Source organism: Populus trichocarpa, chromosome 4 (assembly GCF_000002775.5).
Source record: "Populus trichocarpa isolate Nisqually-1 chromosome 4, P.trichocarpa_v4.1, whole genome shotgun sequence".
NCBI lineage: Eukaryota > Viridiplantae > Streptophyta > Magnoliopsida > Malpighiales > Salicaceae > Populus > Populus trichocarpa.
The window spans coordinates 9669136-9682526 of NC_037288.2; the positions used below are offsets into that span (position 1 = coordinate 9669136).

General features: G+C 29.6%; 1 protein-coding gene across 2 annotated transcripts; it reads right to left on the reverse strand.

The window, feature by feature from the left end:
• Positions 1–10220: 10220 nt before the first annotated feature.
• LOC112323211 (6-phosphogluconate dehydrogenase, decarboxylating 2) lies at positions 10221–12999 on the reverse strand. Of its 2 annotated transcripts, none has more exons than XM_024592092.2 (3): positions 12840–12999; positions 12687–12738; positions 10221–12026 (listed from the first exon to the last, which is right to left on the reverse strand). In XM_024592092.2, the coding sequence occupies exon 3, from the start codon at positions 12002–12004 to the stop codon at positions 10538–10540; it is 1467 nt and encodes a 488-aa protein (XP_024447860.2). In that variant the 5' UTR covers positions 12005–12026; positions 12687–12738; positions 12840–12999; the 3' UTR covers positions 10221–10537. The 2 variants fall into 2 exon arrangements, with proteins under 2 accessions (XP_024447860.2, XP_024447859.2); XM_024592091.2 differs by having other exon boundaries at positions 10221–12011; positions 12840–12998.
• Positions 13000–13391: the final 392 nt, after the last annotated feature.

Below are 13391 nucleotides of genomic sequence, written 5' to 3' on the forward strand. Positions count from 1 at the left end.
TCAAGAAATTTAAAACTTTCTCGCAAGGCGGGCTTTTTGATCTTTTCCTAGTGGTATAGTGTGTGTATGCACGCGCGCGATGGAAAAACAATTGGGCTATGGTAAATTTTTTTTCTTTTCCTCCCTCTTTCTCTCTTTTCTCCTTGTCAAAGTATGAAAGTGTCCTATCATTTTTTTATATCCAATTTAATCCTCATTCTTTTTATTGTTGTTTGTTTTATTTTTTATTTTTTATTTTATTTTTATTTATTTTTCTTCTTCATTTCCCCCTCTCATCATTTTTTTTAATTTGATTGTTATATCAAACTTGATCCTCATTCTTTTTATTTTTTAACCATTTTACTAATTGAATTTTTTTTTCAATTGCATCCCATAACATTTAAATTTAATTTATTTTTATATTGAGTTTGGTTCTTATTCTTTTTATTGCTATTTTATGTATCTTTTTTATTGCATATTTTCTAATTTCATCCCTCAATATTTTTTTTATTAAGAATTGTTTTTTGTTTGCCTTCTATAGGGTTAGTACTAGCCTCGTGACTAGTGTAACGAGTTTTAAAACTTAACACGGGTTGACTTTTTATTTTTAAGGTCCTTTTATAAAATTGATTTATTTTAAATTTTATTCTTCAACATTTAATTTTTATGTATTGGTCTTTTTTTTTACTTTCCTTTCTGTAGGGTTATCTCAATCTTATATACATCATCTCGAGGTTGGTTGGTTAACTCGAGTTGACTCGAATATTCTTTTTTCATTTTTTATTTTTAAAATAATATTTTTAAGTTTCATCACTCAACATTTTTTTATTGAGATGTTTGCTTTATTTTTTTTGTTTGCTTTCTTTGTGGTCAGTCCTAGCCTCATAACCACAATCATTAGTTTTGAATGTTAAGACATGTTGACTTTAGTCTTTTTTTAAATAGATTTTTTTTTCAATTTCATCCTTCAACATTTTATTTTTTTGAAATAGATCTTTGTACTTTTTTTTCACTTTCATTTCTATGGTGTTATCCCAATCTTGTGCCATGGTTGTCGAGTGAGCAGGTAAACCCATGTTGACCTAGATCTTCTTTTTTTTTATTATTGATTTTCTTATAGTTTCACCATTCAATATTGAGTTGTTTAATAGTTGAGTTTCATATTTTTATTCAATTCACTTTCATTAATAACCTTTTTTTACATTTTATTGGCATGAATAATCATTTGGAAAAATAAAAAAATTATTTTAAGAAACAAAGTTATTAAATACAATTGAGTGCATGACTCATGTTGCAAGATCAAATATCTTAGTTTTAATTATATCTTGATCAAATATTGATTTATTTAATTAAATGCATCTATAACTATTTTGATTTATGATTGAGAATTTTTTTTATATCTAAAAACACGTTGGAAAAGCCTGTATATTCTATTTTTTACTTAAAAAAATAATCTGATTTGTGGGAAAATATGGGTCAAATAGCTAGTAAAACACTAAAAGATACGTTGTTTTTACTATGCTCCACATCACAAAAATACTATTCATTATAATAGTGTTTTTTTCTTTGATTTTTTTTTTCAATCTATGTTTTTTTTCCCTTTTACTGTTCATTATTTTTTTGTGGTTTGCTTTTTAAGTGGTTATTCCAAACTCATGACTTGTGTTGCAAGTTTGACATACTAACTTGGTTGACTTATTTTTTTAATTAGCTGTTTTTTTTTTTATTTATTTCTAGCCTTCAACATTGGGGGTCATGGGCTTTGTATGTTAACTCATGTTGACTTATATCATTTTTTTAATTGATATTTTTTTTTAATTTTATCCTTTAATATTAGATTAATTTGAAATTGAGCTTCATAACTTAATTTCTATTTGTTTTATATACGGTGAGTTTATCATGATCTTGTGACTTGGTTCGTGAGCTTTGCAGGTTAACCTGGGTTGACCCAACTCCATCTAATATGTTGTCATCTTAATATTTTTTAAAAAATAATCATCTTGAATTTTTGTAGTTAAATTACAATTTTATTGGTTGTTTGAGTTGTCTTTGGATCCGTCAACCCAACTGAGTTACTTTGGGTCAACTCCCATAAGGTTTTTTTTTTTTCCTACAAGAAAAACATTAGCAACACTTGGATTTTTTTTACATTATAAAAAAATGAACCGATCTTCAGCATATCACGAGCAAAAGATCTTTTTACATTGGTAACCAACTTTTTTTTCATTGTTTTAAAAATTTTATCCTTATATTTTTTTTCTTTTTGCATTTAATTCTTTTGTGACATAATTATTTGAAATAAAATTTTAAATTGTAGTGGAAAGAAAAAAAAATTAAAAGAGAGATGATGAAAATGTAAAACAAGCAAAAAATACATGGCTAGTTCATATTATTCCGCTTTTTAGTTCCTCAGTTTGAGATATGAAAGAGAAACTCGCCAAAAATATAGTAAAAGGAAGTGAAAGTAGTTGGTTATTCAAATTTTAGCCACTAAAAGTAAGGATATTTATGTCAATGGATTCCTCTTCTTGAGAGAAATGCAAAAAATATGGTTTTTTTCTTTAAACATGATGGAAAAAATAGATCAAGTTTCATTTGATTTTTTCATATGGTTGATTTTTATTTTTTTAGAGTGATTTTGAGGTGTTTTTGGTTTATTAAGTGATTTTTTTAGGTTTATATTATGTTATGAAGATGTTATTAGGTAAAAACAAGTAGAAAATTGAGTTTAAGGGATTGAAAAACATGGACTCTTGATTTTCCAATCATTAAAGGTGACTAGAAAAAGACTAGTTAGCAATGGACCACTTATCATTGCAAATGACCTATCACCCTCTTTAAAAATAATAATAATTATAGGAGCGGGTAACGAGGAAAACAAAGTGCAGGCATGAGCTTTTAATTAATGCCAAGTGTGTGGACCTAGCCCATCAACACCTGGTCTTTTTGTATTTTTTTAATCTTTTTTCATTAGTTATTTATATTTAAATATTGATTTATGTCATTTCTCTTATTTTTTAAACAAATTAAATCAGCTTTGTTTTATAAATAGTGATTAATCTTTTAATATTTTTTTAGTTGCGTGATAATTTGAAAAGTTTAGACGTTTGATTTATCTTGAATTTTCTTTGTTATACGAATTAGATGTATTTGTATCAATTTCATATAAAAATGGAAACCATTTATTATTAGTGACAAGAATTAGTTGTTCAGATAAAATTAATGAAAAAATATCCAAGCTATAAAGCAAGTTGAGGGTAAGGTGCTCACACTTTTAAATTGTTTTTTATGTTAAAAAATAATTTTTGATATGACCTGTAGTGTAGTGCAAGTAAGTTAGCTAGTGAAAAAACAAATAAATAAAGTGTATGGATTCTTGAATAAAGGCTAGCAAATATATTGCCTTCACGTTTCTTTCAATATTGTTTCAATTTTGGGACATACTGTGAGGTTTAAAGTTAAAGATTGAAACATAATGACAATAAGCTCTTCAAATAAAACTTTAATTTCAAGTTAACACTCAAAAGAGCATGATTAACAACAAAATAATGAATCATTCATGTTAATTTCACTACTAGAAAATTGAAAAAAAATAACAGAAACACAAAAAATATTATGTCATGTTTTAATGATGGAAAATGCAATGGAAAATTTATTTTAGTAATTTCAGACAGAAATGATGATGGAATAAAAACAAAATTTAAAAAAAATCATCAGCATTGCAAATGTGTCAAATTATTGACATAAATATAGATGTAAATCCCAACGGTGATTTTAAGAGAAATTAAAACTTGATAGTGGCTCTATACAACACATTTTCCTCTTGTTCTTTCAAAACAATCACTCAAACCCTCTTTCTTTCTCTCCCTAAAACTCGACTGATAGCCACCTTTATAAGCTCCAGAAATCTAGCCACCACAACTTGCCGACGTCAACAAAACATCTCTCCAAAGGCCTAAACTTCCCTCCCTTGGTTTCATTTCTTGTCAAGCTTTATTCCACCATGTAAGCAAACCTATCCATTTATGTTTTATTTTAATATATTGAAATTTGCTTGTAATATTTATAATTTGCTTGTATATTTAAGTGTTTTATTTTTTTTATAATGATATTTTTTTGTATTAATGTATTTTAGGATTTGTTTAGGATTTGGGTAAAATGGATTTAATATGTCAATTGATAAAATTGAACGTGATTTTGTAACTTAAATGTATTAGAATTGAATAAATGATGGGTAATTGGCTACCAATTATTATTATTATTTTTTTTTGTCAATTTTATGGTTAAGTTGAAAATTTGAGGAAAACTAATTTTGTGTGGAATTGATAATAATTATAGGCATTAATTTAGGTTGAATAAATTTGAATTGAAGAAATGATGGCAAATAATTTTAGTCAATTAAGGGTTTTGTTTAAAATCTAGGAAAAATTAACTTAATATGTAGTTGATAATAATTAGGATATTAATTTATTTATTTTATTCTTGAATTGAATAAATAATGGATAGTTAGTTGGGTATCAATTTGTTTTTTCAATTTTATGGTTTACTTAAAATTTTAGGGAAAATTGATATTGTGTGGAATTGATAACGATTAAGGATTAAATATGTTTCAACTTATAAAGTGTTTAATAGTTATTGGATTAAGAATTACATTTTTCTAAATGGGAAGAATTGAGTCACTCTGGAATTAAATAAATGATGGGTTATTAAGTTTTTGGTTGGTTTGTGTAGGCTAATTATAATTTATGTTTAATAAATAGTAGAATTTGTTATATTTATATTTTTTGGATAATTTTGTTGTATATTTTTCTAATTTCTGTTTATTGATTTCTTTTATGTATCATGTTTTCAAGAGAGAAAAAAAGTTCAAGTCCAATAAAAGCGTTCCTACTTTATCAAGTAGCAGTGTTAGTGATCGTGTTGTGAATATAAGGGAGGATTGTGAAGAGACATCTAGTGTAAAAGTTATCGACTAAAGCTCAACTATTGAGGACATATTGAGCATCATTTCATTGATAGAGCCCGTCACAAGCAAATTGATAGCATAATAGAAGGGTGACCTCTTAATGTAAATGTTTTGTTTGATGAAGTTAATTATTTTTATTGAGTTATTTTAAGTTTTATAATTATATGAAAATGGCTTTCATAAATTGACTTTCATGTTTATCAATGTTAAAATTGCTCATTTTATAACATCTGCGATGGAGTGATCACTGAAAGAACTATTATTTCAATGAAGTCAACTTGATGACTATCTTGAAAATACGTATATGATAGATGTTTGGTGAAGAAAGTTTAAGGTTAGATGAATAATCTCAAATTAAAGTAACTAGTTTTTAAATTATGAAAACTAATTCATGTATGAAATTAATTAAAAAAAAAATTGGTGGAACAAGAGGCATTTGTGAAGAGAGTATGGGAAAACCACGGTACAATTAGGTAAGTTTAAAAAACTAATATTCATATAGTTAGGTGTTATGTTAATGTTATATTATTCTAAACCTATTTTCTTTTATTTTCTTATCTAATTTTTATATAATAAATTTAAATCATATTTGAGTTAACTATTGGTTGCACCATGTTGCATGATTTTTTGTACGATTCCTATACCAAAGCAATGAAGAAGGCCAATTTGAATGACATAGAGATGTGAAAAAGGTATAAACTGAAGTATGTCACATACAATAATTGAGCAATAAATCTTGAATTTGTGGAATTATAAAGTCTTACAAAGCGCTCAAGATCGAGTAAACAAAATCAAAATAAAGAAACTTATGGTTTGATGAGCAAGCACACCAGAGGAGTGATTCCATTTACTCACCATGCAAAGTGCATAGTAAGAGTTTATTGTGATATATTTTATTATATCTCTTGAATTTTTAATTATGAGTTTATTAATGAGACTTCCAATAAACTATTTAACTTGTAGGAAAAAAACAGTTGGGTCAAGAACCAACATCAATGGAGTTATTTGAGGAAACTCATATAAAAAATGGAGATTGGGGTAAGAAAAATTAAACTTTTGTTGATAAACGAGCGGATGCATTTGTTGTAAGTGTTTTGATAGTTATCATTGGTTAAGATTGTTAATTTTCATCAATAATATAAAATATAATTGGATTTTGAAACTTCTTTTTTTCAAAGGAGAGATAACATGGTTAAAAAATTGGTTATAACACTTCCAACCATCCTCGTCATGATCCTCTAGTGTAGTTGAAGGCTGCTACAAGTGATAAACCCTAGAAGAATCATGTTTATACTTTTTTCTATAGCATTAATCCGAGAACTGAGGAAGGGTCACATTGTTTTGGCTATAGGCACACTACATTCCATCTCAAACTATTGATCATAGGAATTTAATGAGATTGTACATAAAAAAAATTCATAAAAAATGGTTATTAAGATGGAAAAGATGAGTGCATAATTCCAAGAACAAAATAAGATGTAGTGGGCTTAACTAAGAGCAGGTATGTGTGTATCTTATTCTCCTGCTTTTGGACCTTCTAGTTCAACATCATTTCCTCCCCCTCCACTCCCCCTTCATCACCTTCGATGTAATGTACCAAGTATACTTCACCTTGTTGATCTGACTGTATCTCAATTGGAATTTGAATGGTTTTCTACTTGTATCTCTTCATGTTTATTTCTACCTTTTCTTTTTTAATATTTGTGTATGGATTCTATCCATCTCAATATTGTGCACTATTTATATGAATTTGCTACTTAAATTTTCCAATTGTAAGAACTCATAGGTTTACTCATTTAGCATTATTCATTTTAAAATTTATATAAGTTAATTTTTGGAGATGAGTTTGCACTATTTATGGTTTAAGATTGTTGTGGATATACTTCACTCGTTATGCTTTTTGTTATGGATTTATTGTATATGAATTTACACTATTTATGGTTGTGGATTTATTGTAAGCAAACAATTATTGGCTTTAGATCATAACAAATAATAATAATAAAAAAAAATCTCAAACAGAACCAATATTCTATCGGAATGTTTGTTAGAAATTCCACCAAAATGTTCCTACCTTTCCTGAAACTTTTGGTTAAACTTATTGAATGTATATCAACTTGGTAAAGGAATGGCTGATAGAATTTTCTGTCAGAGAAATAAACAACAATGAAATTTTTGATGTAAAATGGCCTGTAAAAGTTTATTTTTATGTGCAAAGATTTTATCGATGGTTCTATTGGTATTGAAAATTTTGATGGTATAAAAAAACCATGAGTTATTTTTTTGACTCGTATTCTATCATAGTGTTTGTCGATAATTCTTAATACCGACAAAATTTCTCTATATGCCGACAAAATATTTTGTTAGTATTTTTTAATTTTCTAGTAGTGCTTGAAATAATGACAGCCAAACCAATTTCACTAGCAAGATCATGTAAAGACATGCCGATCCTAGATCACCAATTTCTCAATAAATACCAAAAACATAACATTGCAATTACAATTACAAGTAAAAATATATTACAAACTAAAAGAGGTAATGCTTTAACTATAATGAGTTACATAGTGCTTCTTCTCACAGTTTATTATGAATTAATTACAACAGTATCTTTTTCGTCCTCAAACTTTTTTAACTATACCATTGCATGCATTGTCTGTGGTTTTTTTTTTTTTTTTTAGTTTATGATCTCTTTTATTTGCGTATTCTTTAGAGTTAAAGGTTTCGATCAGATTTTCAAACTTGATTAGAGGCCGATTTAATGAGATGAATTTTAAATTCGTAGCATAAAGATGCAATTAAAAAAGAAAATATCAAACTAAAAACCAAAAAAAAATCAGTATGGCTCAACTAAAATTCATGAAAGAAATTCTCTTTTTGTCTACATATTCTCCATTAACTTCTCTTTTGGTCCCTTTATTTTTAGCATTTTATGTTTTGGACCAAAACTTTATTTTATTACATTTTAGTCCCTGAGTTTGAGATAAGAGAGAGAAAGTCGCCAGAAGATAGGGATTCAAAGAGAAAGTTATCGGCTGACAACATTCTATCAATAAAAAAAATCAATCTTAGTATCAATTAATTTCATTTGATGAGATTTGTTTCATTATGGTGTTTTTTAATCATTTATCTTGTTAGTAAAATAGATTAGAATTCGCGAATCTTTTTATTCGGGATATTTTTTTCAGTTTTTTGACCGATTAAAAAGGTTATATATGGGTTTGTTAAGCTACATGAGTTTTTTTAATATATTTTTTCATGTGAAAAAAGCTTGAAAAATAAGTTTATTAGGTGTGAGAGCTCGAGAGTAGACAATGTCATTTGTTTTTTTAAAATAAATAAAAAAAAGCTAACAATGTATCATTTGCTGGTCCACCAGGCCAGACATTTGGTCTGTTTTTGTTAAAGCTTTAATGTTGTTTTTCTTCTATTTTAATTAAGTTTTGTTAAAACAAATTAATTAAGAATATGTTAAGCATATTATTCTATTAAATATTGTTCTATTTTTTTTTAATAATATAAAGACATTGTTTTATAATATTAGTTAGAGCTCTTTTTGTACAACCCATCATTACTATTTTGTTTTGTTTTTTCTAAAGCTTTATTAGTTGTGTTTCCTGCACATGTCTATTTTTATTCTATGTTTCCTGCACACACGTATAATTAGATAGCAAATTAGACTACAAAACGTTGGTGTAAGCAGTCTATTATTCTTATATTTTTAATTCATACACATTGACACTATCAAAATAATTTTTATTTATTTATTAAAAGTTACTTTTTTTTTTAATTCTGATAAGCTTTTGTTTTTTTTTTTAATATTTAGGAAAACAATCCAAAAAAAAGAGGAAGTGCATTAATAAGATAATGAGGTTTTGATTAGAGATTTGCTTTTTCTTTTTTACCAACCATTATTTCAAAGGGTCCAAATTTTATTTGATATTTATTCTAATTGTTTTATGTTTTATCAAATAAAGCTCATAGCACATAAAAGCTATATTTGTTTTAGAGGAAAACAAATTGATAAGAAAAGAAGGGATTACAATAGTAAATTATTTTGTTTCCATGGAATTTAAATTATTATATTTCTTAAAAAAAATATTGATATATAAATAAATAAATTAAGTAGTTTATTGCAGCAAAAAAATAAGAATCTTAATCAGCATCTATATCTTGTCTTTCTAGTATGGTTTTTAGATAATGCTAAATGAGTAAACCCTTCTCATTTTTCTTCTCCACTCAGATATCCGAAGGAAAAAAAAAAAAAAAAACAAAACAATAACTACTAAAAAAAAAAAGTCACATCTTTGTCAAACAAATAAGAAAAAGCACACACCTTGGAAATGGGTTCTGAAAAATTAAAGATCTGGGAATGGAAGAAGAGACGAGAAATTAGTAGATAGCTGACATCAACAATATTAAAGAAAAAGAAAGAAGGGAAGGTGCACGTAAGAGTAGCAGTCGCTTACCGCGTAGAAGTGATACTCAGAAACGTAAGACTTGATGATGGAGCTTTTCATTTGTCTGAATTTATATATTATTTTAATTCTCCGTACCATGAGCTGATTGGTAGGTGGGAACTGGGAGTTGGATGTGACCTTGGTTTTTTACCTAACGTATGAATTTTTTTATTATTATTATTATGGATGGATTAATAAGTTATATCTATTTCATGTAAATTTTTAATAACCTGAAATTTATAAAATTTAAAATAGTAATTTTTGAAAAATAAATTTAGAACTTCACCACACCCCAATATTAACTTTAAATTTTGTAAAAGGTTGAATGCAAAGATGCTCGAGCTTTGAATTCCATTACTGAACTGTTGTTTTCATGCCGAGAGAACAGAACCTCCTGATTTTTGGATAAAAATAAACTTGATAATCGCTATCACGCCAACCTCCGTTTTGTTTTGTTTTTTTTTTTTCATCTATGATATATTAAAATAAATAATATTTTTTATTTTAAAAAATTATTTTTAATATCAATATATTTAAACAGAAATGCCATGAGCCTCATCTTCAGCTCTGTTTCTGGAAAAAAAAAAACCCTGATGTGGTATGTTTTCAAGATAAGATTGTTACTTGGTGAAAAGTTAGCATAGCATGGGTTTATCTGGCTATATAACAATTGAAATCAAGTAATTGTTGCAGCATTCAAACATTTTCCCCGCCTTATAGATAATAAATTCAAACGTAAAGTCGGAAAGGTATAAACCAACATCCATTGTATGGCAATATTGTAAAGTAAATAAATTGCTGAAGAATAGCGAAGCAAGGAATACCACCGAAAGAGAAATTATTGCTCGAATATCTGATTTCAAACTACTCCTCAAAAGCACCATCACATATCCCTTAAAACCAGAAAAGAGCCACGAAGCTTAAACGAGGAACCTGGTGGCGCTAAAATACAAAGCAGTAGAACCGCCAAGAAAAACCACAACATATAGAAGATCGAAAAAGTGTCTAAATATTCAAATGGATCGAGATGCATCTCATGAAATTGGGTGGCGAAAGTTGTACCCAGCATAGAGTCCAGGGGAGAAGTTATTGTCTTATCGAAAGTCTTGATTAAGCTTTGATAGAACTAAGGAAAGGTTTAATTCTTCAACTGCCTGGCAATCTTGAACCATTCAGTATGGAAAGATCCTTCCACATCAACCCTTTCGTATGTATGAGCACCAAAATAATCTCTTTGAGCTTGGACCAAATTAGCAGGCAACCTTCCCCTCCGGTAGGTGTCAAAATAAGCGAGGCTGGATGACATACCAGGAGTGCTAATACCGGAGCTGATTGCAACACACACAACCCTGCGCCACGCAGACTGGCGCTCAATAATTTCCTTTGCGAACTCTGGATCCACTAGAAGGTTAGCAAGATCAGGATTCCTATCGTATGCCTTCTTGATCCAGTCCAGAAATACAGCTCGGATAATACAACCACCCTTCCAAATCCTAGCCAGTTCTCCCAATTTCAAGTCCCATCCCTTCTCAATACTCTTTGCACGGATCAGATTCATCCCCTGTGCATAACTACAAATCTTGGATGCATAAAGAGCTTGTCTGACATCATCAATCAACTGCTTCTTATCCACCACTTGGCCAGTTAAAATATCCCCAAAACCACCTGCTTTGAAGACTTTAGCAGCTTCAACGCGTTCCTCCTTCAAACCACTGAGGAACCTTGCATCCAAAGAAGATGCAATTGTAGGAGCTGCTACTGATAGATCAGCAGCTTGCTGCACAGTCCATTTACCTGTACCCTTCATGCCGGTTTTGTCCAAAACCTTGTCAACCAGATATCCTTCCCCCTTATCATCTTTAATTCCAAATATATCTGCGGTGATTTCAATCAAGAAGCTAAGAAGCTCACCCTTGTTCCATTCTGCAAAAACACTACGGAGTTCTTCATTTGACAACTTTCCAACTGATTTTAGTACATCATAAGCTTCAGCAATCAACTGCATATCCCCGTATTCAATTCCATTATGAACCATCTTGACAAAATTACCAGAACCGCCTTTGCCGATGTAAGTCACGCAAGGGCCACTATCAGGAACTTGAGCTGCCACTTTAAGAAGAATGTCTTCGATGTACTTGAAAGCCTCGAAGGAACCTCCAGGCATCATTGAAGGTCCATTACGTGCACCCTCTTCACCACCTGAAACTCCCATTCCAAGGTAGAGCAAGCCCAATTCAGCCATAGCCTTTTCTCTCCTCTCAGTGTTCTCATACCACTCATTTCCACCATCAATGATACAATCTCCCTTCTCCAAGTAGGCAGAAAGAGTCTTTATGGTTTGATCAACAGGTGACCCTGCCTTGACAAGCATAATTATCACTCGAGGCTTTTGGATTGACTTCACAAAAGATTCAGGATCATGGAAGCCATATAAGGGAAGATCTCCCTCTTTTTTAGCCCTCTCAACAGTCTCATCAACTTTGGAGGTAGACCGATTATAAACCGAAATGGGGAAGCCTTTCTCTGCAATATTAAGGGCCAGATTCTGGCCCATGACAGCCAGACCAGCGAGGCCTATTCTTGTTGGCTTTGTGGGAGCAGCCATAGCTAGCCTGACAATATGATCTCTAATGAGATAAATTCCAAAAGTTTGTGAAACGCTAAAAGCAATTCAAGAATCTTGGCAAAAATAAATAAATAAATAAAGAGTTTGGATTGTTAAATAAATGCTAGCAAACATATTTCTTTCACATTCCTTTCAATTTTGGAACATATTGCGAGGCCTAAAGTTAAAGATCAAAACAAATGACGGTAAGATTTTCAAATGAAACTTAATTCAAGCTGCTACTCAGAAGGCCATGATTAGAAAAAAAAACAATGGATCAATCCGTTTAATTTGAAAGTAATCAACTTTAAAAAAATGAGAAGAACCAACGAAGCTGTTCAACAAGAATCTGATCAAGAATTTCCCAAGCTCATCAAAGAAATCATTAAAAACTTTGACTTTTCAAACTGTACTATGATCACAACAAAACCAAATTCACTAGCAAGATCATGCAGAGACCTGCAAATCCCAGATCACCAATTCCATAATAAATCCCAGAAACATTAAAAAATCAAAAGCCAAACTTGGAAGCTAATAGGAGTTGTTATAAACTAAATCCTGAACACTTCTGATTTGAATTCTCCGCTCAGATCTCTAAAGCAAAAAAAAAAAAAATACAAGACAAGAATATACTAAGAAAGTACCATCTTTGTCAAACAAACAAACAAAAAAGAGTACGCACCTTGGAAATGGAATTCCGGAGAAATTAAGGAAAACCCAGGAAAATCAAAGATCTGGGAATCGAAAAGACAAGAGAAATTATTGATAGTTGACAACAATAATGTTGAAAAAAGAAAGAAAGAAGGGAAGGTACATAAGAGTAGCAATTGCTTACCGGGTGGAAATAACAAAAAAGACTTGATGATGATCTGCTCTTCATTTGTCTGAATTAATAAGCGGGTCAAGTTTGGCCACCTATAGTATTCTCTAATTGGTTGGTAGGAAATGGGAGTTGGTGACCGTTGCCTTTGATTTTGCTACCTTTTCCATATCATGAGCCCAATTTTTAGTAGGGGTGACTGATGGGCTACCTATCTTTAAGTGCCCATGGTTGGTTTCTTTTATTTCGAAAGAAAATGCTTGAATCGAGAAGAATGTCATTAATTTAAGTTGACATTTTTATTTTATTTTAAAAGAAATGTCTTGAGTTTATTTCAAAGGAAACAAATTAGAACTTGGGATTTTTACCTAATTTTTAAATTTTTAAGAGGTTGAATGGAATTTATAATGGAAAGAAAATTAATTTTTCCCTCATCCATATGACATAAGTCATGTTACTTGTGGACGGAGAAATTTTATCAAAAAATAATTATCAATACTTATTTAACATGAGAGAGATAAATACAAAGAGAAAAGAGAAATAAACAAGAGAATTGAAAAGGTTATT